The 24,064-nt window shown below is 46.2% G+C and overlaps 3 protein-coding genes across 6 annotated transcripts; 2 read left to right on the top strand and 1 right to left on the bottom strand.

Annotated features, from left to right (window-relative positions):
- The first annotated feature begins 4,055 nt into the window (after positions 1-4,055).
- LOC139402679 (cyclic AMP-responsive element-binding protein 1-like) lies at positions 4,056-11,813 on the top strand. Of its 4 annotated transcripts, none has more exons than XM_071146576.1 (8): positions 4,056-4,174; positions 5,858-5,983; positions 6,766-6,912; positions 8,088-8,191; positions 8,443-8,588; positions 9,027-9,209; positions 9,406-9,562; positions 9,816-11,813. In XM_071146576.1, exons 2-8 carry the CDS (start codon positions 5,897-5,899, stop codon positions 9,958-9,960), a joined length of 969 nt encoding a protein of 322 aa, XP_071002677.1. In that variant the 5' UTR covers positions 4,056-4,174; positions 5,858-5,896; the 3' UTR covers positions 9,961-11,813. The 4 variants fall into 4 exon arrangements, with proteins under 4 accessions (XP_071002677.1, XP_071002678.1, XP_071002679.1 ...); XM_071146577.1 differs by having other exon boundaries at positions 4,151-4,327; positions 9,816-11,808; XM_071146578.1 differs by having other exon boundaries at positions 4,154-4,318; positions 9,816-11,812.
- LOC139402680 (protein N-lysine methyltransferase METTL21A-like) lies at positions 11,685-13,519 on the bottom strand. Its single transcript, XM_071146579.1, has 3 exons — positions 13,247-13,519; positions 12,926-13,037; positions 11,685-12,481 (listed from the first exon to the last, which is right to left on the bottom strand). Exons 1-3 carry the CDS (start codon positions 13,391-13,393, stop codon positions 12,081-12,083), a joined length of 660 nt encoding a protein of 219 aa, XP_071002680.1. The 5' UTR covers positions 13,394-13,519; the 3' UTR covers positions 11,685-12,080.
- Positions 13,520-13,655: 136 nt separating this feature from the next.
- LOC139402678 (cyclin-Y-like protein 1) lies at positions 13,656-23,629 on the top strand. The gene is made up of 10 exons (XM_071146574.1): positions 13,656-14,478; positions 14,992-15,066; positions 16,981-17,021; positions 17,158-17,255; positions 17,623-17,658; positions 20,595-20,646; positions 20,738-20,857; positions 21,714-21,880; positions 22,829-22,991; positions 23,309-23,629. Exons 1-10 carry the CDS (start codon positions 14,316-14,318, stop codon positions 23,423-23,425), a joined length of 1,032 nt encoding a protein of 343 aa, XP_071002675.1. The 5' UTR covers positions 13,656-14,315; the 3' UTR covers positions 23,426-23,629.
- The last annotated feature ends 435 nt before the right edge of the window (positions 23,630-24,064 follow it).

The following is a 24,064-nucleotide window of genomic DNA, read 5'->3' as shown; positions in this document are numbered from 1 at the left end:
GTGAACAGGTCAGGGTTCCATAGCCGCAGGCAGAACAGTTGAAACTGGAGCAGCAGCACAACCAGGTGGACTGGGGACAGCAAGGAGTCATCAGGCCAGGTAGTCCTGAGGCATGGTCCTAGGGCTCAGGTCCTCGGGGAGGGAAGGGAGAGAATTAGAGGGAGCATACTTAAATTCACACAGGACACCGGATAAGACAGGAGAAATACTCCAGATATAACAGACTGACCCTAGCCCCTGACACAAACTATTGGAGCATAGATACTGGAGGCTGAGACAGGAGGGCTAGGGAGACACTGAACGTGCAGTAGGAGATGGTAGCCACCTGCATATGCAGTAGGAGATGGTAGCCAGCTGGATGTGCAGTAGAGGATGGTAGCCAACTGGATGTGCAGTAGGAGATGGTATCCAGCTGGATGTGCAGCAGAAGATGGTATCCTGGGTATGCAGTAGGAGATGGTAGCCAGCTGGATGTGCAGTAGGAGATGGTAGCCACCTGGCTCTGCAGTAGGAGATGGTAGCCACCTGGCTCTGCAGTAGGAGAAGGTAGCGACCTGGCTCTGCAGTAGGAGATGGTAGCCACCTGGATATGCAGGAGGATATCGTAGCCAGATTAATGTGCAGTAGGAGATGGTAGCCACTTGGATGTACAGTAGGAGATGGTAGCCACCTGGATGTGCAGTAGGAGTTGGTAGCCAGCTGGATGTGCAGTAAGACATGGTATCCTGGATGTGCAGTAGGAGATGGTAGCCACCTGGATGTGCAGTAGGGGATGGTATCCTAGATGTGCAGTAGGAGATGGTATCCTGGATGTGCAGTAGGAGATGGTAGCCATCTGGCTCTGCAGTAGGAGAATGTGGCCACATGGATGTGCAGTAGGAGATGGTAGCCAGCTGGATGTGCAGTAGGGGATGGTAGCCAGCAGGATGTGCAGTAGGAGATGGTAGCCACCTGGCTCTGCAGTAGGAGATGGTAGCCAGCTGGATGTGCAGTAGGAGATGGTAGCCACCTGGATGCGCAGTAGGAGGTGGTAGCCAGCTGGATGTGCAGTAGGAGGTGGTAGCCAGCTGGATGTGCAGTAGGAGGTGGTAGCCAGCTGGATGTGCAATAGGAGATGGTAGCCAGCTGGATGTGCAGTAGGAGGTGGTAGCCAGCTGGATGTGCAGTAGGAGGTGGTAGCCAGCTGGATGTGCAATAGGAGATGGTAGCGAGCTGGATGTACAGTAGGAGGTGGTAGCCAGCTGGATGTGCAGTAGGAGTGGTAGCCAGATGGATGTGCAGTATGAGGTGGTAGCCAGATGGATGTGCAGTAGGAGGTGGTAGCCAGATGGATGTGCAGTAGGAGATGGTAGCCAGATGGATGTGCAGTAGGAAGTGGTAGCCAGATGGATGTGCAGTATGAGGTGGTAGCCAGCTGGATGTGCAGTAGGAGGTGGTAGCCAGATGGATGTGCAGTAGGAGGTGGTAGCCAGATGGATGTGCAGTAGGAGGTGGTAGCCAGATGGATGTGCAGTAGGACGTGGTAGCCAGATGAATGTGCAGTATGAGGTGGTAGCCAGATGGATGTGCAGTATGAGGTGGTAGCCAGATGGATGTGCAGTATGAGGTGGTAGCCAGATGGATGTGCAGTAGGAGATGGTAGCCTGATGGATGTGCTGTATGTGGTAGCCAGATGGGTGTGCAGTATGAGATGGTAGCCAGATGAATGTGCAGTAGGAGATGGTAGCCAAATGTATGTGCAGTAGGAGATGGTAGCCAGATGGATGTGCAGTAGAAGAGCTGGTGGGTTGGTGGATGAAGACAAGGCAGTGCTGCTGCACTGAGGGGCCGCCTGGCCTTCATGCATTATGTAGGACCCTGTCACCATCTCACCACCTCTCCCTCTGTCTCTCTGCAGTAAATATAGATCAGCGACTGTCTTTTTCTCCCACCACCTCTGTGTTGACTCTTTCCAAGGTGTAGCAGGCTATGGTTATTAAGCCTACCTCAAGAGCTAGGTGATTATGGTCATTTCTCCTCTGCATTCTTGTAGCGTTATTAGGTAAAGCATGCACACGTTTATGTGTGTGAGTGTGTTCCAAATGCAGCAGATGTGGAAAATTTGACAACAATTTATGGATTTAAGATTTCAAGCATCATCCAAACAATGAAGTTAAGTTATTTTTTAAGGTAAACGTTTAATTTCCTGTAGGCTCCTCTTTTTACAAAGAGTGTACTTTGTGCAATAGGCAAAGTCTATAACAGCACAGATTAGAAGAGCAGACTGGCTTCATGCTGAAGGATACAGTATTGCTGAGTGTTGGAGTGAAGGCTAGAGGGAGTTCACACACGAACACAAACACGCCCTCCTGGAGGAGTTGCACAGTGGGGGGCTCGTCGGAGAAACACTCCAGTCTTCCACTCACTGACAGCTCAAGGTCAGTCACTGTTTGCTGAATGCGTGTGGGGGTGTATAGACTAAATGGTTTGATCAATAAAAAATATATATATATTTTAAAGCTAATAAAGATGATTGTCATAAATTGGTTTGAAGTGTAAGTTTCCCTTAGGATTTGCAACAGCTGCCAAAGCCGAGGGTTAATTTATTTTAAAACACAGCTAATTTTGTGTCTGCAATAAAGGGATGTTTTTTATGGCTTGTGTAAAATGGAGAGGAATACTAGACAGATAAAGCAAATGAAATGGGCATCTTGAGCATTATAAAACGAACAGAAACTCAATAACCCCAACACAGCATTTCCCACAATACAAGATCAGGGTTTTCTCTGTTGGAACACCAAAACATGCCTCCTTTCTCCCTCAACGTGATCACTAATCAGAGATTAAATAAGTGAAAGTACCTAGCCAATAATCACAATAACACTATATTGGGTATTGCTTTAGTGGAGACCTTAATCAAAAACCTATCCCTGTCTTTCAAAAGGGAAGATGGAAGTATGTATTTCAACAGGGCCCAGATTGTAGAAGCTTCTTATTGCTGATTTGCAGCTTGAGTGTGGCAGCAGATCTATACAGCATGCTCACAGACAGTGTTCTACTGCCCCCACCTGGGACTCCCTAAAAACACGCCCCTTCGATACAGCTACGACCGGAAGTGACTTCTCGTAGCAGGTTAGGATGAAAAGTCCTAACCTTAACCTAATTCTCCTAACCTGCTGCGTACGTTCTCTTAATCTGCAATAGCACCCTCATAGATATCATCCTAACCAACCTGCGCTCCAAATACACCTCTGCTGTCTTCAACCAGGATCTCAGCGATCACTGCCACATTACCTGCGTCCGTAACGGGTCTTCGGGCCAAACGACCACTCCTCATCACTGTCAAACGCTCCATAAAACACTTCAGCGAGCAGGCCTTTCGAATCGACCTGGCCCGGGTAACCTGGAAAGATATTGACCTCATCCCATCAGTAGAGGATGCCTGGTTGTTCTATAAAAGTGCTTTCCTCACCATCTTAAATAAACATGCCCCATTCAAAAAATGTAGAACCAGGAACAGATATTGACCCGACTGCCCTCGACCAGCACAAAAACATCCTGTGGCGTACAGCATTAGCATCGAATAGCCCCCGCGATATGCAACTTTTCAGGGAAGTTAGGAACCAATATACACAGGCAGTTAGGAAAGGAAAGGCTAGCTTTTATATCCCTCACAATGATACTAAAATATATCTAGCCCATGAGCAAATTGGTTAGGGAACATTTGGAATATACATCTTGATTTATCACTAGTGACAATTATGTACAAAATAGTCTATTTAAGATTCTAGAATCAGTTCTACTGGCAGTACAATGCTGTTTTTAGCATACTGCTCATGCTTCCTAATATATAACAAAGATGTTATAGTTTCTGTTTTATAAGACGTCTTTGATTGACAGCTGTTCATGTTCTCGACTGACACATTTTGCACATGCGCACTTTTATTTAGGCCTACATTTCGTACACTTCCGCCAATGTTCGTCAATGTCGGTATTCTTCGTGTGGATTTCGTCATTTTCCGTTCGAATTCGAGCCCTGTCGATAGAACTGATTTTCGTCGTCTCCCTCGTTCTCCGTGTTGTTGTTCATCTCGGTGACGCGACAGAGGTGTAGCCTGACGCGGTCTCTTACGTGTCGGTCTGAATAAAAGTGGAGCTCGGAGGACCCGGGAGTGACGAAGCGAGTCTGTGTCGGGTAAGCATCCGATGCGGAGAGGGGGATAGAAGAAAGCCCTGGTGTGTTGGAGAAATCGCTCCAAATCTAACAAAGAGATCATGGCGGCGGTGTTGCAGAGCCACACGATGTTGAGTCAGTCTACAAAGCTAGCCAGCCAGCTATGTGAGAATGGTACTGGAAAAATGGGAGTGAGGCTTGAGTCCTCGAGTAAAGATTGCAACCACAGTAATTAATAGCATCAGCATGTTGGCTAACAGACCTAGTTTGGCCATCTAGCTACATAGCCAGCTGGCAATCACAAAAAAACATGTAGGTTCGAATGCCTAACTTGCTAAGCTAACTAGCGGTATAGAATGATAGCCCAGCCCAATAATATCTGGCTTAGCTACAGACATTTCCCTCCCAAAGAACTAGCTAACGTTAGCTTGCAAGATAGTCCGTCTGCAAACACAGCGTGGTTGTCTTGGATAAGCATACTACATTAGCACACTTAAATAAAGACACCAATTAAAGTGTCATAGCTAGCCAACGTTAAATGAACCATATGCAAATGAATTGATTAAGCTAAAACTTGATTTTTACCGCATGGGACACATTTGTATATTTACGTTAGCTAGCTAGCAGCTATAGCTAGTTAGCCAGGTTGTCGATATTAGCTAGCTATCACAAATATTTAATATAACGAGTAACAATATGAACATGGATACATTTCGTACCATTTGGTTGAAAATTTGTTTTTTCTTATCTATTAGTATAGCTAGGCACGTGTCAGCTAGCTACTGTTTTCTTTGTAGCTAACAATGCTATATACTTTGCTAGCTAACTACTTGGAAAAGGGCGGCAATAACAGGGTATAGTGTTAGGAAATGATGTACTGCATATTATACTGTAAATTGAAAATACACTTAACTAGTGTTGTCATAAAATCATTACGTTCATGCAATGTTGGAACTTATTACATAAACATTGAGCAACACATTTTTACCTTAGGAACGTTACTTATGGTTTGGGATAGTATCTCCCATACTTTCAGATAGTCACACGTAATACTGCATGTCTGGTGTAGCCTACAATCACTTAAACAAACCTGGTCTGGTATGAATAGACAGAGGCACAAAAGCCACGACCTGAAACATCAGTCAGTGCATAATATCACTTAATCAGGGCTCTCCAACCCTGTTCCTGGGGAGCTACCCATCCTGTAGGGTTTCACACCAACCTTCTTCCTGGAGAGCTACCATCCTGTAGGGTTTCACACCAACCTTCTTCCCGGGGAGCTACCATCCTGTAGGGTTTCACACCAACCTTCTTCCTGGGGAGCTACCATCCTGTAGGGTTTCACACCAACCTTCTTCCTGGGGAGCTACCATCCTGTAGGGTTTCACACCAACCTTCTTCCTGGGGAGCTACCATCCTGTAGGGTTTCACACCAACCTTCTTCCTGGAGAGCTACCATCCTGTAGGTTTTTAGCTCCAACTGTAATCCAATGCACCTGATTCTAATAGTTAGCTGGTTGATAAGCTAAATCAGGTTAGTTACAACTGGGGTTGGAGCGAAACCCTACAGGATGGCATCTCCAGGAACAGGATTGGCGTGAACCTACACAACTTTATCTCTCCAGAAACAGGGTTGGAGAGCCCTGAATTAAATCCACCCCCATACCAATATTTTACATTTTGTGTAAAAACGTACATTCACAGGCTCTCCAGAGTTCTCCACCCGCCATTCCAGCCAACTAAATGACCATGGAAGCGGGAGCCGATACACAGCAGGGTGGTGACACAGCTGTTTCTGAGTCTGAGGCCCAGCAGATCACACTGGCCCAGGTACAGTACCCTCATCAACGTTGCCAGACACTTGAATCAAATTAAACTTTATTGATCCTTTTGGTGTACATGTATGGTTGTGTTTACACTGGCAGCCCAATTCTGATGTTTTCCCCACCAATTTGTCTTGACCAATCACGTCATATCTTTTTAGAGCTGATATGATTGGTCAAAAGAAAGCTCAGAATTGGGCTGCCTGTGTAAATGCAGCCTATGCGTGTAGGGAGCCTCCATGTGTGGGCTGCATTCAGCAGGGCACAACATTGTAGAATGTTCATAAATAAATATGTTGTGTAGAAGAGCAGAACTGTTCACTGACATGAAGAATAATAAATCACTTCTATTCATGGTCTTTGATTGTAACCATTATGTGGATTTTGGGCTCCCGAGTGGCGCAGTGGTCTAAGGCATTGCATCTCAGTGCTAGAGGCGTCGCTACAGACCCAGATTCGATTCCAGGCTGTATCACAACCGGACATGATTGGGAGTCCCATAGGGCGGCGCACAATTGGCCCAGCGTCGTCCGGGTTAGGGTTTGGCTGGGGTAGGCTGTCATTGTAAATAAGAATTTGTTCTTAATGACTTGCCTAGTTAAATAAAGGTTAAAATGATGGACCAGTTTCCCAAAAGCATCTTAAGGCTAAGTCCATCGTTAGAGCCATAGGATCCTGTTGTGCTAAAATGGACTTGGCCTTAAGATGCTTTTGGGAAACCCGGGCCCTGGAACGAGCATGTATAGCCCACACTCATAAGCCGTTTCTAAATCTGCGTCCCTGCTGCAGGTGTCTATGGCAGCAGGACAGGTCTCCTCCAGCGGCCCCACAGTCACCCTGGTGCAACTCCCCAACGGTCAGACTGTTCAGGTCCACGGGGTCATCCAGGCCGCCCAGCCCTCGGTCATCCAGTCGCCTCAAGTACAGACTGTTCAGGTGAGCCCCATTCCTCCCTCCATTACAGTAGTCTATTGTGATATACATAGTAAGGTACATGCAATAGGCTTTGGTAGTAGGCAGCAACAGGTCTATATTTGACCTGCACTGTTGGAGCTTTAAGAATTTCACTGTACCCTTCAATTACATGTGTGACCCTGTGCATGTGACTAATGAACTGATCTAATCTATAGCAGAGAATCTCTCAGATGGCAGCTATTTGAGGGTTGGTGTGGGTCACATACAGTAGTATAACAGATCAATGGAACATTATTGGATGTTGTATAGGTATTACTGCATTTCCAATAAACTGCAGGGTGTCTATGTGCTTTGGTGATGAAATTTCACTTAATGTTATATCCCTGTAAAATGAATTACTGGGAGTTATATATATATTAGTGTCTCTCTATTTGACTCTCTATTTGACTCTCTATCTCTATCTCTAAGTGACTCTCTATTTTCATAGCTTATAGTTTATTTGCCGTTAGTCAGCACCTCCACACAAAATCATTTTCTCTGGGTGTGTGCCAGCTATGCTTTTTATTAGACTTGTGTTATAAAACCCATTTTACCAAGACAAGTATGATTATTCATGTTCTGAATGGTTCAGTTGGGTCTTTCTCTAACATATCATTAACATATCTAAAAGGTTGGATTTCATAACCTAATACATTTGATAATAAGCAGCAGTGCAAGTTTCCTGTAATGACTTTTGAGAATTTTTCGATTTGTGGTCAAAGTTGTTTCCGTGGGTCGCAAAAAAACTAAATTGGCATGAGACAAGCTGAAATAAATGTAAAAGGCTTTGGTAAAAAAAAAAAAAAATTGGGGTATATGCTTATTGCTCTGACATTTCAGAGCTACGCTTGTTTTTGTGAGGTATCTTGGGGAAATGACAGGAATTTTGAATGAATATGAAAAGTGGATATCCATCTTACCTCTGTTTCATGTCCTTTGGATTCTAGAAGAAAGATCAGTTCAACGGGAAAGTGATTTTCCAGATTTTTGGCCACTTTTTTTCTCTCTGGCCTCGATTGATTTAATCACCCTAATTCTGACCATCCTACAAGGGTAAAATCTTTCCAATGGATTATATTATTTTACCCATTGGTCAAAAAAAAGTGTTTTTGATTGGACACCCTATAAACTGCAACTCTTGTGTTTGACCTTGTCAGATTTCAACAGTTGCAGAGGATTCCCAGGACTCCCAGGAGTCGGTGGACAGTGTGACAGACTCTCAGAAGAGGAGGGAGATACTTTCCAGACGTCCTTCCTACAGGTACCGCTCCTCCACAGGGCCACTGTCTCAGCCTCAGGGTGGCAGGAAAAAATCCCAATCTGGCAACATGACTGTCATGTTGACTCAGTGTTGCCAAATTGGGATTCTTTTTTTAATGCAGATTGGGTGCCATTTTGGCTCTGTGCAGATTGGGTGCCATTTTGGATCTGATTGGGCTGTGAATGAAATCTGATGACACATTGTTGACTGAGTCCGAGACATTGATTGGGATTGTTTGTTATCCCTTGCAGGAAGATCCTGAACGACCTGTCGTCTGACGTGTCTGCGGTCCCGCCGATCGAGGAGGAGAAATCGGAGGACGACTCGACCCCCGCCATCACCACCGTTGCCATGCCCACATCATGCCCCATCTATCAGACGGCCAGCGGCCAGTACAGTACGTAACCCCTACCTATTCAATCGTCAGTTTTATCGCTCCGGGGGGGGATCCCGTAGGTACTTCCACCAATCCCCTCTACATGGGAAAATGCTTAACTGACCCAAGGTCAGCATCTAGGGGCAACTTCACCCGTACTCCAGTTTCATCATGGCCATATGTGAAGAGTGCCTGCTTGTTCTGGTTTGGACAAGCTTAGTTGGCTTTCTTACTTTATATTTGATGAGTCGTGTGTGGTCAATGACTATAGTGGAAATAGGGTCATGTTCAGTAGGGAGAAATGTTTGAATGAAACGGGAAGGTTCTACCTGAACATGTCCAATAATGACAATGTTAATTTTCTGTTTCGCTATGGTGTGCCTTGCTGAACGTGACCGAGCAGACCGTAGTAATGTTCCTAACCTGACGATCATCCATTAACCCCTTCCCCCTCTTCAGTTGCCATCACCCAGGGCGGCGCCATCCAACTGGCCAATAACGGTACAGATGGCATGCAGGGGATGCAGACCCTGACCATGACCAACGCGGCGGGCGCCCAGCAGGGCACCACCATCCTGCAGTATGCCCAGACCTCCGATGGACAGCAAATCCTGGTGCCCAGCAACCAGGTGGTAATGCAAGGTAAGAACCTCTTGGACCATGGGAGGCCGCAGCCTCAATCAAGTTTTAGTTGTTACTGGGTGCCCGTCAGTTGTTCTGCTCGTACATTCCAAACAGAACCGTTTTCCTGCATATGCAGTCACACAACAACACAAACAACTCCTGTATGCCCACAATTTCTTGACGTAAACACCAACACGTCCCTTCTGTTTCCCAGCTGCCTCTGGAGAAGTGCAGACCTACCAGATCCGTACGGCCAACACCAGCAGCATGACTCCTGGGATGGTGATGGCCTCCTCTCCCGCCTTGTCTGGCCAGGAAGGCCCAGAGGTTGTCGTCACCCGTAAGAGGGAGGTCAGACTGATGAAGAACAGGTAGGTGGAGTAGAGGGTATAAGATACTGTTAACTAGGGTTGTGTTGATCACTTTAATGAAGGCTGTTGGGTGAAATGGTAGACTACATTCTATAATGTAGGTGTACATTTAGCATGTTGTTGATATGGAACTCCTATGTCTATACCTACACAATAAAGCTGAGGTAATGTTAAGTGAAAACATGGTGATCGTGTTAAGATTTGCTTTGCTGAGCCAGACATACTGTACTGACTCCGTGTGTGTGTGTGACAGGGAGGCGGCCCGGGAGTGTCGCCGGAAGAAGAAGGAGTACGTCAAGTGTCTGGAGAACCGTGTGGCCGTTCTGGAGAACCAAAACAAAACCCTCATTGAGGAACTGAAGTCACTTAAAGACTTGTACTGCCACAAATCAGAGTAGTGCCCCCCCCCATGTACAGAGACTCACCACAGAGCCATGCATCTGGCACCACCCTCCCTCCCCCATTTATCCCTTTCTTTTTAAAAAGCTCTACCAGTCTATAAGACCTACAGAAAGAGGAAAAATAACAACACAATTTCTCCACTTTTTCACAAGTAACCCTTTAAAAGGATGAAATGAGTACCCCTAAAAAGGATGGCCTCATAGGTACCCCTTAAAAGGATGATGAGTACTTTCCATCATGAGTACCCCTAAAAGGATGAGGTGGAGCACACTGTTTCTCCACCAATAGAATGGAGCCCCTAGTGGAATCTTACAGTGGTAGGTATCGTGTCTATCCACGACACCACTGCTGCTAACTAACCAGTAGTCCCCAGTCTCAAGATGTCAGATACCAGGAAAACACCAGCCGTGGAGGACTAGGACCCCTCTGCCCACCATGAACTACCCTATACAACTATTGAGTTTGGATCGTCACCTGGCAACACACGTTGAAAATTATTTTGGAAAAATTGTCATCTTTTTGAGTTCTACACGATTCAGTATTTAGGCTGATGATTGCTTTAACTCTTCTGTTACTTACTAACACTTTATGTGGACTGTAGATCCCAACCACTGTCAGATGAAATGTATTATCTTTGAGCTTGAGTTGGGTTATCATGTATTGAATTTTTCTGCTTGCCAACTTTTGTTATTCAGCATTGCTAAGCCGGGTGTTTTGGGGGTAGGAGATGGATTGTGGGTGGATTGTCTGCAACAACTAACAGGCATTAAAAGGTAACCTCAGCGATATGACGTAGATGCAGAATGTAAACAGCATAGTGGGTCAATTTCCACAACTAAGAGTGTTGAAGCGAGAAGCTCAACTCCGCTGTTTTGGTGCCGTGGCTACCACTACAACGTGAAGCGATACTGGGTGATGGCAAAGTGTTGCATCTCGCTCATCTCAATATCTTCGGTGCTGCTCGGGGGGGAAAGTAATTTCGCTGAGTACCTTTTTAAATAGTTGTGCTACCACACAGCTGACAGGAGGAATTGTGAAATATGACTGAAGGGTAGACTATGGGTGTTGTATAGTGTGCTTTTAGGCATTCATGTAATGTATACGATGTCTGAGGCAGTGTGTGTGTTTGAGTCTCCTTGTTTGTTTCTCCATGGCCTGAACAGGCATAAGGCATAATCATATTGGAGGATATCCTAACTTCCACTTAATCATGCATTGACATCAATGGGATTGTAGAGTGAAAGTTAGGATTAGCCCCACAATCTCACTTTTTCATCTGTTGTGCCTCAAACACTTCTGATAGAACAAGGGAAGAAGCATTTTTCTATCATGTAGTTCGTTAAAAGGGATAGTTTGCTTGGATCTGCAGTGATGACGTAGACCTCGATTTTGGGATCCATCGCTGACATTTAGACTGACAACTCGGGTCAACAAACGTGGGATTTACACCAGGGACGCGTTCAGCAGCTCACAACAATGTGGAACAGATCCAAATGTTCAGCTAGAACTGTTTTGTAGAACAGACATGCCTTTCTGACATGTAAAATAAGGATTCATGTCAACTATATTTCTATCGGCAAAGTTCCATGACATTTGCTTACTGAACCCGGTCTTCTGTTTGATTGGATAACGGAATGCCATATTGTATTATTTTGTTTTTACGTAGCCATCTGTCATAACATATGCATCTTATTTTTAAAACACTTGCCATTTCTGTTCATATTTTGTAAACGTTGTATTTCTTAATGTCAGCATTCACTTGTATGAAAAAAGCAAAACAATTATATTACAGATTCTACTATTTGTTTTTGGCAGCTGTTAATAAATGTGTTTCTGGTATTATTTTTCACATGTCTTAATTTGTTTTCAAATCCATTTTATCAAAAAAGGATGAATGAAATTAAGACAATTACAATCACCCATAGTAGCTGGGTTGTAGCTCCATATTTTCTCCCTACTGGACACAACCCTGCATGAAACAAAACCATCCTCCATGAACCCATCTCACTGACTGTCCATTCATGAGTAGTAGCTCCCTGAACCATCAATGATTGACAGCACATTGATCCATCCACTGTGATTCAAACCCCTCACATCCCCCATCAGTCACTGGTTCCTACAGATCTCTCCTTGCTGGAAGCTTCACAGCCTTGTAGATGTGAATGTCTCTTTCCTTGTCATAGTGCACCTCGTGTACTGTGAAGCGCTGCTTCAGCATGCTCAGGAAGTTAGTGTCTCGCTCGTAGCGGATCTTGCAGGCCAGTAGCACTACACTACTCTCTGAGCTGAGGTGCTCCATTGTTTGCAGTAATGATGGAAATGTGTCTTCCAGGTAAACAATGTCTGCTCCCAGCACTATGTCAAAGCCTCCTGTGGGATAGCGCTCCAATCCCTGGCCCCAGGTCAGTTCTGAGACCTTCACTGCTCCTAGCTGATCCGGGGGAATGTTCTCTTTCACATTGGCTGCAAGGAAACCCAAGGCAGGCTCACGGTCTGTGATGGTCACTTTTTTGGCACCTTTGGACAGAAGGCTTGCATGGTTAGCACATGTAAAAATGTGACTAACAATTAGTAGTTCTAACAGTTGAGCCTGATCCACACTATAGGGCCAACCCAAACAGTTCTGGCTCTGATGGTTTATTTTCACATTGTCCTTTCCAGAATGGTTTCAGCTCAACTATATAGTAGTCAGGCCAGCCCACATCAGCTCAACTATATAGTAGTCAGGCCAGCCCACATCAGCTCAACTATATAGTAGTCAGGCCAACCCACTTCAGCTCAACTATATAGTAGTCAGGCCAGCCCACATCAGCTCAACTATATAGTAATCAGGCCAGCCCACATCAGCTCAACTATATAGTAGTCAGGCCAACCCACTTCAGCTCAACTATATAGTAATCAGGCCAACCCACTTCAGCTTGGTTTGGCCCTGTAATGCAAGTCTCCTATGTGAGTTCTTACCTAGAAGCGCTGCCACGATGCCCACCAGTCCAGTGCCTGCCCCCAGCTCGATGGCAACCTTCCCTGTCAGCTCGACCTGCCCCAGCTCCAGGTACATACACATCACTACCGCCTGACAGAGAAAGGAAAACAGATGTAAGGAGAGAACAGTATCGGTAAATTGTGGCAGAATCAATCGTTCCATAGTTGGCTACATCTTTGTCACACTCAAGAAGACGACCGTAATTCAACAGATGATTGAATAGTTCATATTGGAATAAAAAATATATTTAAAAAATGCTGCAAAGTATGTACAGTCGTACACCAACGATGGTCACTCACTGCATCCCAGACGACAGCAGCTACTCCGAGTTGATTCCAGTCCTGGGTTAGTCTGACATTGTGGTCAGCAAAATGGAACTCGGCAGACGAATTATGCAGTTTTGAGAGCACGGACAAATAATTCCCATCATATGGTACAAGCGCCATAGTCAAAAGAAGAACATGGAAATGTAATATAATATGTAACTTTTAGTAAGCTTGAAATTCATACCTCGCTGAACGATTTCTTATGAGGAAGTGGAAAAATCTATATTCTCGCGATAATAAAATCGTAGAGCTGACACTTGTCAAATGACAATGTTCACCAATCTCTGTCAAATAACAATTATTAATCTTGGTAAACAGCCAATGGTAATTGACGTGCGTCAAAATGGGCCGTTCTTGAGGGCGTTCCTTCCTAGTTGGCTTTGGCTGGAGTGGGAATCAGCTGTTAGCAGGCTAGCTTGTCGTCTCAAATCTGAGCATTATACATTTCTGTGTACGGTGAACGACCATACCTAGAACATTTGCTGAGACGATGGAATTCGGCATATTCTCTGACTGCAATGCATCGCAAGAATAGCTAGATCAAGTGGACCGGCATAAATAGCCAGTTAGCTGACGCCTGGATTAGCGTTAGCCGGGTGTAGGGCTAGCTAGCAAACTACGTCTGGTTTATGAAGACCAGATTAATGTTTTTAACGTATCAGCTGTCTACCAGCTTCAGCTAGGCATTTTAAAACCGAGTATAACGTGTTGCCATTACCGGTTAAACCGGTGTCCTAGCGTTGCCAGCCTTTGGATTAGTTTAGTGGTCAAGCCTGTATCTGGCCGACGTATCAATGCGCTACTCGCCATGCCTTTGCGCACACGCCCTGAAAAATATAGGGATTCAAGTGTTCAGTTTGAATTGTGTGTTGTAGATATGAACCCCGATATGTGGCTGCTACTCATGTATTTAAAATTGAATGTGTCATTTTGAGACCAGACATCACTGACAGTGGTTCTGTCTGATGTTATAGACGAGTGGACGGTTCTTTCAGATATCTGGGGTGTAGTCAGTAGTAGGACTTTAGCAAATTGTTCAATCATGGGGGCTACAGTGTCCTGCTGCATGTCCCCCGGCGGGAGTCCAAAGCTTGCAAGGAGAGCAGTCGAGCTCGACGACTACCCAATAACCACCACTGGCGACGACGTAAGCGAGGACACGGGCACCTATCTGCAGCACATCAGCGATAGAGAGGTCCCGGATGGTAGGTGTACTTTTCGGATAAGCTGGAGTGGAGGGGTATACGTCATGGTCACGCCTCTGAACAGCCAAGACATGCATGAAAGGGGAAAGGAAGATATCGCTTGCTGTTAATGCACAATGCATACATCACACATCAGTTTATGACCTGTTGCACTATTGATTGTTCAGTCATATTGGTTCAGCTATTTCAAGATATCCTGCAGAGTATCTAGCGTTGTTTTTGCTTCAGCTATAGCCTGCAGAGTATCTAGCACCTCTGAGTGAAATGCGGAAGACACATTTCAGTTGAATACATACAGTTAGACAACTGACTAGGTATCCCCCTTTCCCAGAGTATAGTGAGTGTCATGATGTCAAGTCACAAGGTGCACCCCCAGAAGTAATGATCTGTAATCAGTCAGTAGTATACTGTATCTCACTGTTTTCAGATACACATGGTGCATATAGTTGGGATACGTGTGCATTTATTGTGGTGTTGGTGATAAAATAGGTGTGTATTTCTTGTTTCTTTCAGAATTGGCGCAGGAGTCCAACCCATCCGATAATGCCAGAGCCAGCACAATCTTCCTCAACAAGTCTCAGACTGATGGTAAGTGTGTAGCGGTATTGTTAGATAGGTAAATAAAATCATTTTTGTTCTGGTGCCAGGCAGGTATTAACCCTGCTGAAAGGCAAATAATAGGATAGATAGTTCTGCTACCAGAAACGCACATCAGCAGAAGAGACTGTCTAGAGTGAAGACTGTTGGTCAGATAGCAAGTAGAAAGGATAAGACACACCATATAAAACACATGTCACAGCACAGCGGTAACCCAACCAATAATACCACCTACAATAATAATGGCAGAGCAATTTAAAAGGCAACTTCATAGAAACAATTGACAAGAAAGAACCCACTCATAACCCTTAGAGAATTTGCAATATTCAATATTACCTCCCGGGGAGGGGGGGGGGTTGTTCTACTCTTCTCGGCCAAATGTCAATAGTTCCCCACCAAATCAATACAGTTCAAACAACAAACTCCCTTTAACTACAATGTCAACCCAAACATGTCTGGCAGGTCAGTAGTAGTCCAGGCCACTGAACATCAAAGGGACTGCATTGGGGAGGAGTGCTGCAGTGTAAAGCACAGAGAGGAGGGGGTCTTAGCTGTTGCACGGATTGTCCGTCAGATACACCTGATGGTTGGTTTGTTTGTCAAAGCTTCGCAACAATGTTGCTACCACTCCATGTGATCAATGACAGGAGCGCTCCCAAAAGATACACCCCCCACCTAGAGAGCTCACACTGGCGTTCCACCCCCCACCTAGAGAGCTCACACTGGCGTTCCACCCCCCACCTAGAGAGCTCACACTGGCGTTCCACCCCCCACCTAGAGAGCTCACACTGGCGTTCCACCCCCCACCTAGAGAGCTCACACCGGCGTTCCACCCCCCACCTAGAGAGCTCACACCGGGGTTCCACCCCCCACCTAGAGAGCTCACACCGGGGTTCCACCCCCCACCTAGAGAGCTCACGCCGGCGTTCCACCCCCGACCTAGAGAGCTCACGCCGGGGTTCCACCCCCCACCTAGAGAGCTCACGCCGGGGTTCCACCCCCCACCTAGAGAGCTCACGCCGGGGTTCCACCCCCCACCTAGAGAGCTCACACCGGCGTTCCACCCCCCACCTAGAGAGCTCACACCACCCCCCACCTAGAGAGCTCACACCACCCCCCACCTAGAGAGCTCACACCACCCCCCACCTAGAGAACTCACACCACCCCCCACCTAGAGAGCTCACACCGGCGTTCCACCCCCCACCTAGAGAGCTCACACCGGCGTTCCACCCCCCACCTAGAGAGCTCACACCGGCGTTCCACCCCCACCTAGAGAGCTCACACCGGCGTTCCACCCCCCACCTAGAGAGCTCACACCGGCGTTCCACCCCCCACCTAGAGAGCTCACACCGGCGTTCCACCCCCCACCTAGAGAGCTCACACCGGGGTTCCACCCCCCACCTAGAGAGCTCACACCGGCGTTCCACTTCAACACTTTACAAAGCTGAACATAAACAAGAGTTCTGCAGAGTTGTACACCGTGTCAAACTGCCGCGCCAACCGAGAGCTCTCCACAGAGACGGAAGAGCTATCTTTATCTCCCCTTCCTGACTGCTGATGCGCTCTTAAAGTGGCAGTGCACAGTGAAGGCTCCGTGCAGCATGTTGCCACAAGTGGCATGGGGATCTTCTACTTCTCATGGCTGTATCCTCTGGTTATCATGGAACGGTGCAGATAGAAATTTCATGAATAGAGTTGACATGATTTCTTATTCTACATGTCAGAGGGGCACGCTTGTTCTACGTAATATATTTCTTTATCTGAACGTCCCACAACGTTGTGCCATGCAGATTACGTCCCAGGTCTGGACAACAGGAGAGTCTAATGGTCACAGTCAGATAGTTATTCAACACGTTCAGGGAACTACCTGACCTAAGATTTGTCTGACTTTTTTTCCCCCTCCAGTGCGGGAGAAAAGGAGAAGTAACTACTTAAGTAATCATCACGTGAGTAAATCCATCTGTCCAGTCGAGCGTTACTATGGCTACCCATGGACATCCACTGATCCTAACGCAGAGATGTCAGGAAGTGATGCTATGTTTTTCCCTGTTCCATGGACTAACAACTAGTCCCTTTTCCTAGACGTCTCCTGGGTTATGTAAAAAGTACAGCTCCTGCTCCACAATATTCCTTGACGACAGCACGGTCAGCCTGCCCAACCTGAAGAGTACGGTGAAATGGTAAGACCTCCTTACCTCACACACACGGCAGAGCAGAAAAGAGTACGGTGAAATGGTGAGACCTCCTTACCTCCACACACACGGCAGAGCAGAAAAGAGTACGGTGAAATGGTGAGACCTCCTTACCTCCACACACACGGCAGAGCAGAAAAGAGTACGGTGAAATGGTGAGACCTCCTTACCTCCACACACACGGCAGAGCAGAAAAGAGTACGGTGAAATGGTGAGACCTCCTTACCTCCACACACACGGCAGAGCAGAAAAGAGTACGGTGAAATGGTGAGACCTCCTTACCTCGTCACACACGGCAGAGCAGAAAAGAGGCGGTCATTGTAAGGACTCACCGTCTTGTCTCTCTCTGTTCCAGTGTCACGTTGGCGATATACTATCACATAAAAAACAGGTAGGTTCTATCTGTCATTCATTTCATGAGGAAAATGATATAGAGACGTGGTGAGGTAAATGGAGGAGTTTTGTGTTGATCATTTGTCATGACATCATGGTAATGAAGGTGTGGTGATGATTTGTCATGACATGGTATCATGGTAATGAAGGTGTGTTGATGATTTGTGTGACATGGCATCATGGTAATGAAGGTGTGATGATTTGTGTGACATGGTAATGAAGGTGTGGTGATTTGTGTGACATGGTATCATGGTAATGAAGGTGTGTTGATTTGTGTGACATGGTATCATGGTAATGAAGGTGTGGTGATTTTTGTGACATGGTATCATGGTAATGAAGGTGTGGTGATTTTTGTGACATGGTATCATGGTAATGAAGGTGTGGTGATTTGTGTGACATGGTATCATGGTAATGAAGGTGTGTTGATTTGTGTGACATGGTATCATGGTAATGAAGGTGTGTTGATGATTTGTGTGACATGGTATCATGGTAATGAAGGTGTGGTGATTTGTGTGACATGGTAATGAAGGTGTGATTTGTGTGACATGGTATCATGGTAATGAAGGTGTGGTGATTTGTGTGACATGGTATCATGGTAATGAAGGTGTGTTGATTTGTGACATGGTATCATGGTAATGAAGGTGTGGTGATTTTTGTGACATGGTATCATGGTAATGAAGGTGTGGTGATTTGTGTGACATGGTATCATGGTAATGAAGGTGTGGTGATTTGTGTGACATGGTATCATGGTAATGAAGGTGTGGTGATTTGTGTGACATGGTATCATGGTAATGAAGGTGTGGTGATTTGTGTGACATGGTATCGTGGTAATGAAGGTGTGGTGATTTGTGTGACATGGTATCATGGTAATGAAGGTGTGTTGATTTGTGACATGGTACAGTGCCTTGCGAAAGTATTCGGCCCCCTTGAACTTTGCGACCTTTTGCCACATTTCAGACTTCAAACATAAAGATATAAAACTGTATTTTTTTGTGAAGAATCAACAACAAGTGGGACACAATCATGAAGTGGAACGACATTTATTGGATATTTCAAACTTTTTTAACAAATCAAAAACTGAAAAATTGGGCGTGCAAAATTATTCAGCCCCCTTAAGTTAATACTTTGTAGTGCCACCTTTTGCTGCGATTACAGCTGTAAGTCGCTTGGGGTATGTCTCTATCAGTTTTGCACATCGAGAGACTGAATTTTTTTCCCATTCCTCCTTGCAAAACAGCTCGAGCTCAGTGAGGTTGGATGGAGAGCATTTGTGAACAGCAGTTTTCAGTTCTTTCCACAGATTCTCGATTGGATTCAGGTCTGGACTTTGACTTGGCCATTCTAACACCTGGATATGTTTATTTTTGAACCATTCCATTGTAGATTTTGCTTTATGTTTTGGATCATTGTCTTGTTGGAAGACAAATCTCCGTCCCAGTCTCAGGTCTTTTGCAGACTCCATCAGGTTTTCTTCCAGAATGGTCCTGTATTTGGCTCCATCCATCTTCCCATCAATTTTAACCATCTTCCCTGTCCCTGCTGAAGAAAAGCAGGCCCAAACCATGATGCTGCCACCACCATGTTTGACAGTGGGGATGGTGTGTTCAGCTGTGTTGCTTTTACGCCAAACATAACGTTTTGCATTGTTGCCAAAAAGTTCAATTTTGGTTTCATCTGACCAGAGCACCTTCTTCCACGTTAGGTGTGTCTCCCAGGTGGCTTGTGGCAAACTTTAAACAACACTTTTTATGGATATCTTTAAGAAATGGCTTTCTTCTTGCCACTCTTCCATAAAGGCCAGATTTGTGCAATATACGACTGATTGTTGTCCTATGGACAGAGTCTCCCACCTCAGCTGTAGATCTCTGCAGTTCATCCAGAGTGATCATGGGCCTCTTGGCTGCATCTCTGATCAGTCTTCTCCTTGTATGAGCTGAAAGTTTAGAGGGATGGCCAGGTCTTGGTAGATTTGCAGTGGTCTGATACTCCTTCCATTTCAATATTATCGCTTGCACAGTGCTCCTTGGGATGTTTAAAGCTTGGGAAATCTTTTTGTATCCAAATCCGGCTTTAAACTTCTTCACAACAGTATCTCGGACCTGCCTGGTGTGTTCCTTGTTCTTCATGATGCTCTCTGCGCTTTTAACGGACCTCTGAGACTATCACAGTGCAGGTGCATTTATACGGAGACTTGATTACACACAGGTGGATTGTATTTATCATCATTAGTCATTTAGGTCAACATTGGATCATTCAGAGATCCTCACTGAACTTCTGGAGAGAGTTTGCTGCACTGAAAGTAAAGGGGCTGAATAATTTTGCACGCCCAATTTTTCAGTTTTTGATTTGTTAAAAAAGTTAGAAATATCCAATAAATGTCGTTCCACTTCATGATTGTGTCCCACTTGTTGTTGATTCTTCACAAAAAAATACAGTTTTATATCTTTATGTTTGAAGTCTGAAATGTGGCAAAAGGTCGCAAAGTTCAAGGGGGCCGAATACTTTCGCAAGGCACTGTATCATGGTAATGAAGGTGTGGTGATTTGTGTGACATGGTATCATGGTAATGAAGGTGTGGTGATTTGTGTGACATGGTATCATGGTAATGAAGGTGTGGTGATTTGTGTGACATGGTATCGTGGTAATGAAGGTGTGGTGATTTGTGTGACATGGTATCATGGTAATGAAGGTGTGGTGATTTGTGTGACATGGTAATGAAGGTGTGGTGACATAGTAACATAGTATGGGAGTGGTCTTTCTCTGTGTGTGACATGGTAATGAAGGTGTGGTGACATAGTAACATAGTATGGGAGTGGTCTTTCTCTGTGTGTGACATGGTAATGAAGGTGTGGTGACATAGTAACATATTATGGGAGTGGTCTTTCTCTGTGTGTGGGCTTGTAGCAGTTCTTTTCAGTCTTTTTTCCCCCTCAGGGATTCAAACCGTTCTCTGGACATTTTCGATGAGAAGATCCACCCATTAACGGTGAGTAGGTGGAAGAAGATACTGTATGTCTGTGTGTGTGTGCACACCAAACCTCTTGTCAGACTGACTGGCCAGGCCTCCTCTTCCTCAGAGAGAGAAGGTTCCAGAAGACTACTACAGCGTGGACCCTGAACACAAGCTCATCTACCGCTTTGTCCGCACGCTCTTCAGCTCGGCCCAGCTGACTGCTGAGTGTGCCATCGTCACCCTGGTACGTATGCCACCGTCACCCTGGTACGTATGCCACCAGTCAGTTGCCCTACCAGTCAGTTGCCCTACCAGTCAGTTGCCCTACCAGTCAGTTGCCCTACCAGTCAGTTGCCCCACCTGTCAGTTGGCCCACCAGTCAGTTGGCCCACCAGTCAGTTGGCCCACCAGTCAGTTGGCCCACCAGTCAGTTGGCCCACCAGTCAGTTGGCCCACCAGTCAGTTGGCCCACCACAGGGAGTTTCACTTTGGGCATGTTTAGTAGTTAAGTGTTGTGGCGTGTTGAGACCTGACGTGAGTAAAAGAGACTCTTGTTCTGCATAATAATCTATTGTGTCCTGCTGAACACCTGGCCCTGGTAACGATGTTACTGTCTCCTGCTGAACACCTGGCCCTGGTAACGGTGTTACTGTGTCCTGCTGAACACCTGGCCCTGGTAACGATGTTACTGTCTCCTGCTGAACACCTGGCCCTGGTAACGATGTTACTGTGTCCTGCTGAACACCTGGCCCTGGTAACAGTGTTACTGTCTCCTGCTGAACACCTGGCCCTGGTGTTCCTGTGTCCAGCAGTGTCCGATGAGACTCATTTACTGTGTCCAGCAGTGTCCGATGAGACTCATTTACTGTGTGTCCAGCAGTGTCCGATGAGACTCATTTACTGTGTGTCCAGCAGTGTCCGATGAGACTCATTTACTGTGTGTCCAGCAGTGTCCGATGAGACTCATTTACTGTGTGTCCAGCAGTGTCCGATGAGACTCATTTACTGTGTGTCCAGCAGTGTCCGATGAGACTCATTTACTGTGTGTCCAGCAGTGTCCGATGAGACCGTCTCATTTACTGTGTCCATCCTTCCCCAAGGTGTACCTGGAGCGTCTGCTGACCTACGCTGAGATGGACATCTGTCCCTGCAACTGGAAGCGGATCGTACTGGGAGCCATCCTGCTGGCGTCCAAGGTGTGGGACGACCAGGCCGTGTGGAACGTAGACTACTGCCAGATCCTCAAGGACATCACCGTGGAGGACATGTCAGTGTCTCTCTGTCCTGTCCTCCTGACTGCTCACCTTCACAAGTCACCCCAACCTTTAGGCATTAGACCTGAGGGTTGGATAGGTGTAAGCAAGAGGGACGACTACCATCATCCTTACAGCTCTCCAATCCTCTCATATCTAAGTGCTTAGGGCAGGGGTATTGAACTCTGACCCTACGAGGTCTCGGAGCCTGCTGATATTCTGTTCTATCTGATCATTAATTGCACCCATCTGGTGTCCCAGGTGTCTCAGTCCCTGATTTAGAGAGAACAATATAAAAAAGCAGTGGGAAGTGGCTTGGAGGTCCAGTTGAATTTGAGGGGTGTCAGGGTAGTTTTAGGATTCTCAATATTATGAGGCGCATTGTTAAATTGGAACGTTGCCATGTGGGTCAAAACTCATCTTATGTAAATCAATAAAATTAGATTTTGATTTTGCCTTGCTGGCCAGGTACATCTCAAAAGTCTTCCCTCGATTCCTTGCGTCCTCAATCCTCTCCCCGAGAACTCACCTCCCTCTGACATTTTGAAAAGGAGGCTGGGAGAGTATGGAGGATAAGACTGCTGAGATTTATGCTCTACCCCTCTCTCTCTCTACCTGTACCCCTCTCTCTCTCTCTACCTGTACCCCTCTCTCGCGCTCTCTCTCTCTCTCTACCTGTACCCCTCTCTGTCTCTCTACCTGTACCTCTCTGTCTCTCTACCTGTACCTCTCTCTCTCTCTCTCTACCTGTACCTCTCTCTCTACCTCTCTCTCTCTCTCTCTCTCTCTCTCTCTCTCTCTCTCTCTCTCTCTCTCTCTCTCTCTCTCTACCTGTATCTCTCTCTACCTGTCTCTCTCTACCTGTATCTCTCTCTACCTGTCTCTCTCTACCTGTATCTCCCTCTCTCTCTCTCTCTCTCTACCTGTATCTCCCTCTCTCTCTCTCTCTCTACCTCTCACAGGAATGAGATGGAGAGGCACTTCCTGGAGCTGCTTCAGTTCAACATCAACGTGCCGGCCAGCGTCTACGCCAAGTACTACTTTGACCTGCGCTCCCTGGCCGACGACAACAACCTCAACTTCCCCCTGGAGCCACTTGACAACCAGCGAGCCACTAAACTGGAGGTGAGGAGAGCTTCTAGGACGGCAGAATGAAAACACTGCTACATGGCAAGAGGAGAGTTTAATGGTAGTCCTGGCTGACTTGGTCCTGTTCAGAAACAACCCCTACTCCCCTACTATCATGTAGTTACTAAAACATTGCATAGGTGTTAGAAATTAGGTAGTAGATCCACTCTGCCTTCTGATTGGCTAAGGAGAATGTACACCACCTATCTACACAAGTGCCTAGGTGGGAGGGGCCAATGTCTTGTCTTTATGTTTGAGTTACATAAGTGTTGTCCCAGGCTATCTCTGGGCTGTAATAAGTGTTGCGTTCCCAGGCTATCTCCAGACTGTGTGAGGACAGATACAAGGATCTGGGCAAGGTGACCATAAGGAGGTCCCTCAGCGCAGACAATCTGGTGGGTGTCCGAACCACCCACGCCGTGCTGTCCTAAAGCTGGACCTGCTACACACACAGGACAGGCTGAGGATGCACCGAAGGTCTTCCTAAACTAGACACTCACTGGAACCATCGACACACACAGCTGGTCCCAAATCACCCCCACCCCCAGATCTGTATGGTGGCAGCTCCACCACTGATACTTACTCATACACTCCAGATCTGCAAGAAGGGTTGGAGTGTCTGACACCACACACTGACCATGGTGAGAAAGCCTCTAACTACCCTGTGGTGTAGTTTGGCACACGGACGGACAGATGGTGATGTAGGACGGTTTTCTTTGCTTACTGTGTAGGCCCTTTAGCTGGGAAATGTATCGGTTTTTAATTGAACATATTTTCAGTTGCTGTTTATTTCAAATAAACCGTAATAAACTATCAAATCTGTGTATGGTGTCTCATTTCTAGATAAGATGCAGGATGTTATGGTGTCAGTCCTGGGTTTACCTGTCTGTGGTGTCAGCTGGGTGGGGTTGTCAGTTCTGGGTTTACTTTAGCCTTTCTGGAGTGCCAGCTGGGTGGGGTTGGCAGTTCTGGGTTTACTTTAGCCTGTCTGGAGTGTCAGCTGGGTGTGGTTGTCAATTCTGGGTTTACTTTAGCCTGTCTGGAGTGTCAGCTGGGTGGGGTTGGCAGTT

This window comes from Oncorhynchus clarkii, unplaced genomic scaffold (genome assembly GCF_045791955.1).
Source record: "Oncorhynchus clarkii lewisi isolate Uvic-CL-2024 unplaced genomic scaffold, UVic_Ocla_1.0 unplaced_contig_13406_pilon_pilon, whole genome shotgun sequence".
Taxonomy (NCBI): domain Eukaryota; kingdom Metazoa; phylum Chordata; class Actinopteri; order Salmoniformes; family Salmonidae; genus Oncorhynchus; species Oncorhynchus clarkii.
The sequence above is the reverse complement of the archived record's forward strand: the minus strand, read 5'-3'. Positions and strand labels throughout refer to the sequence as shown.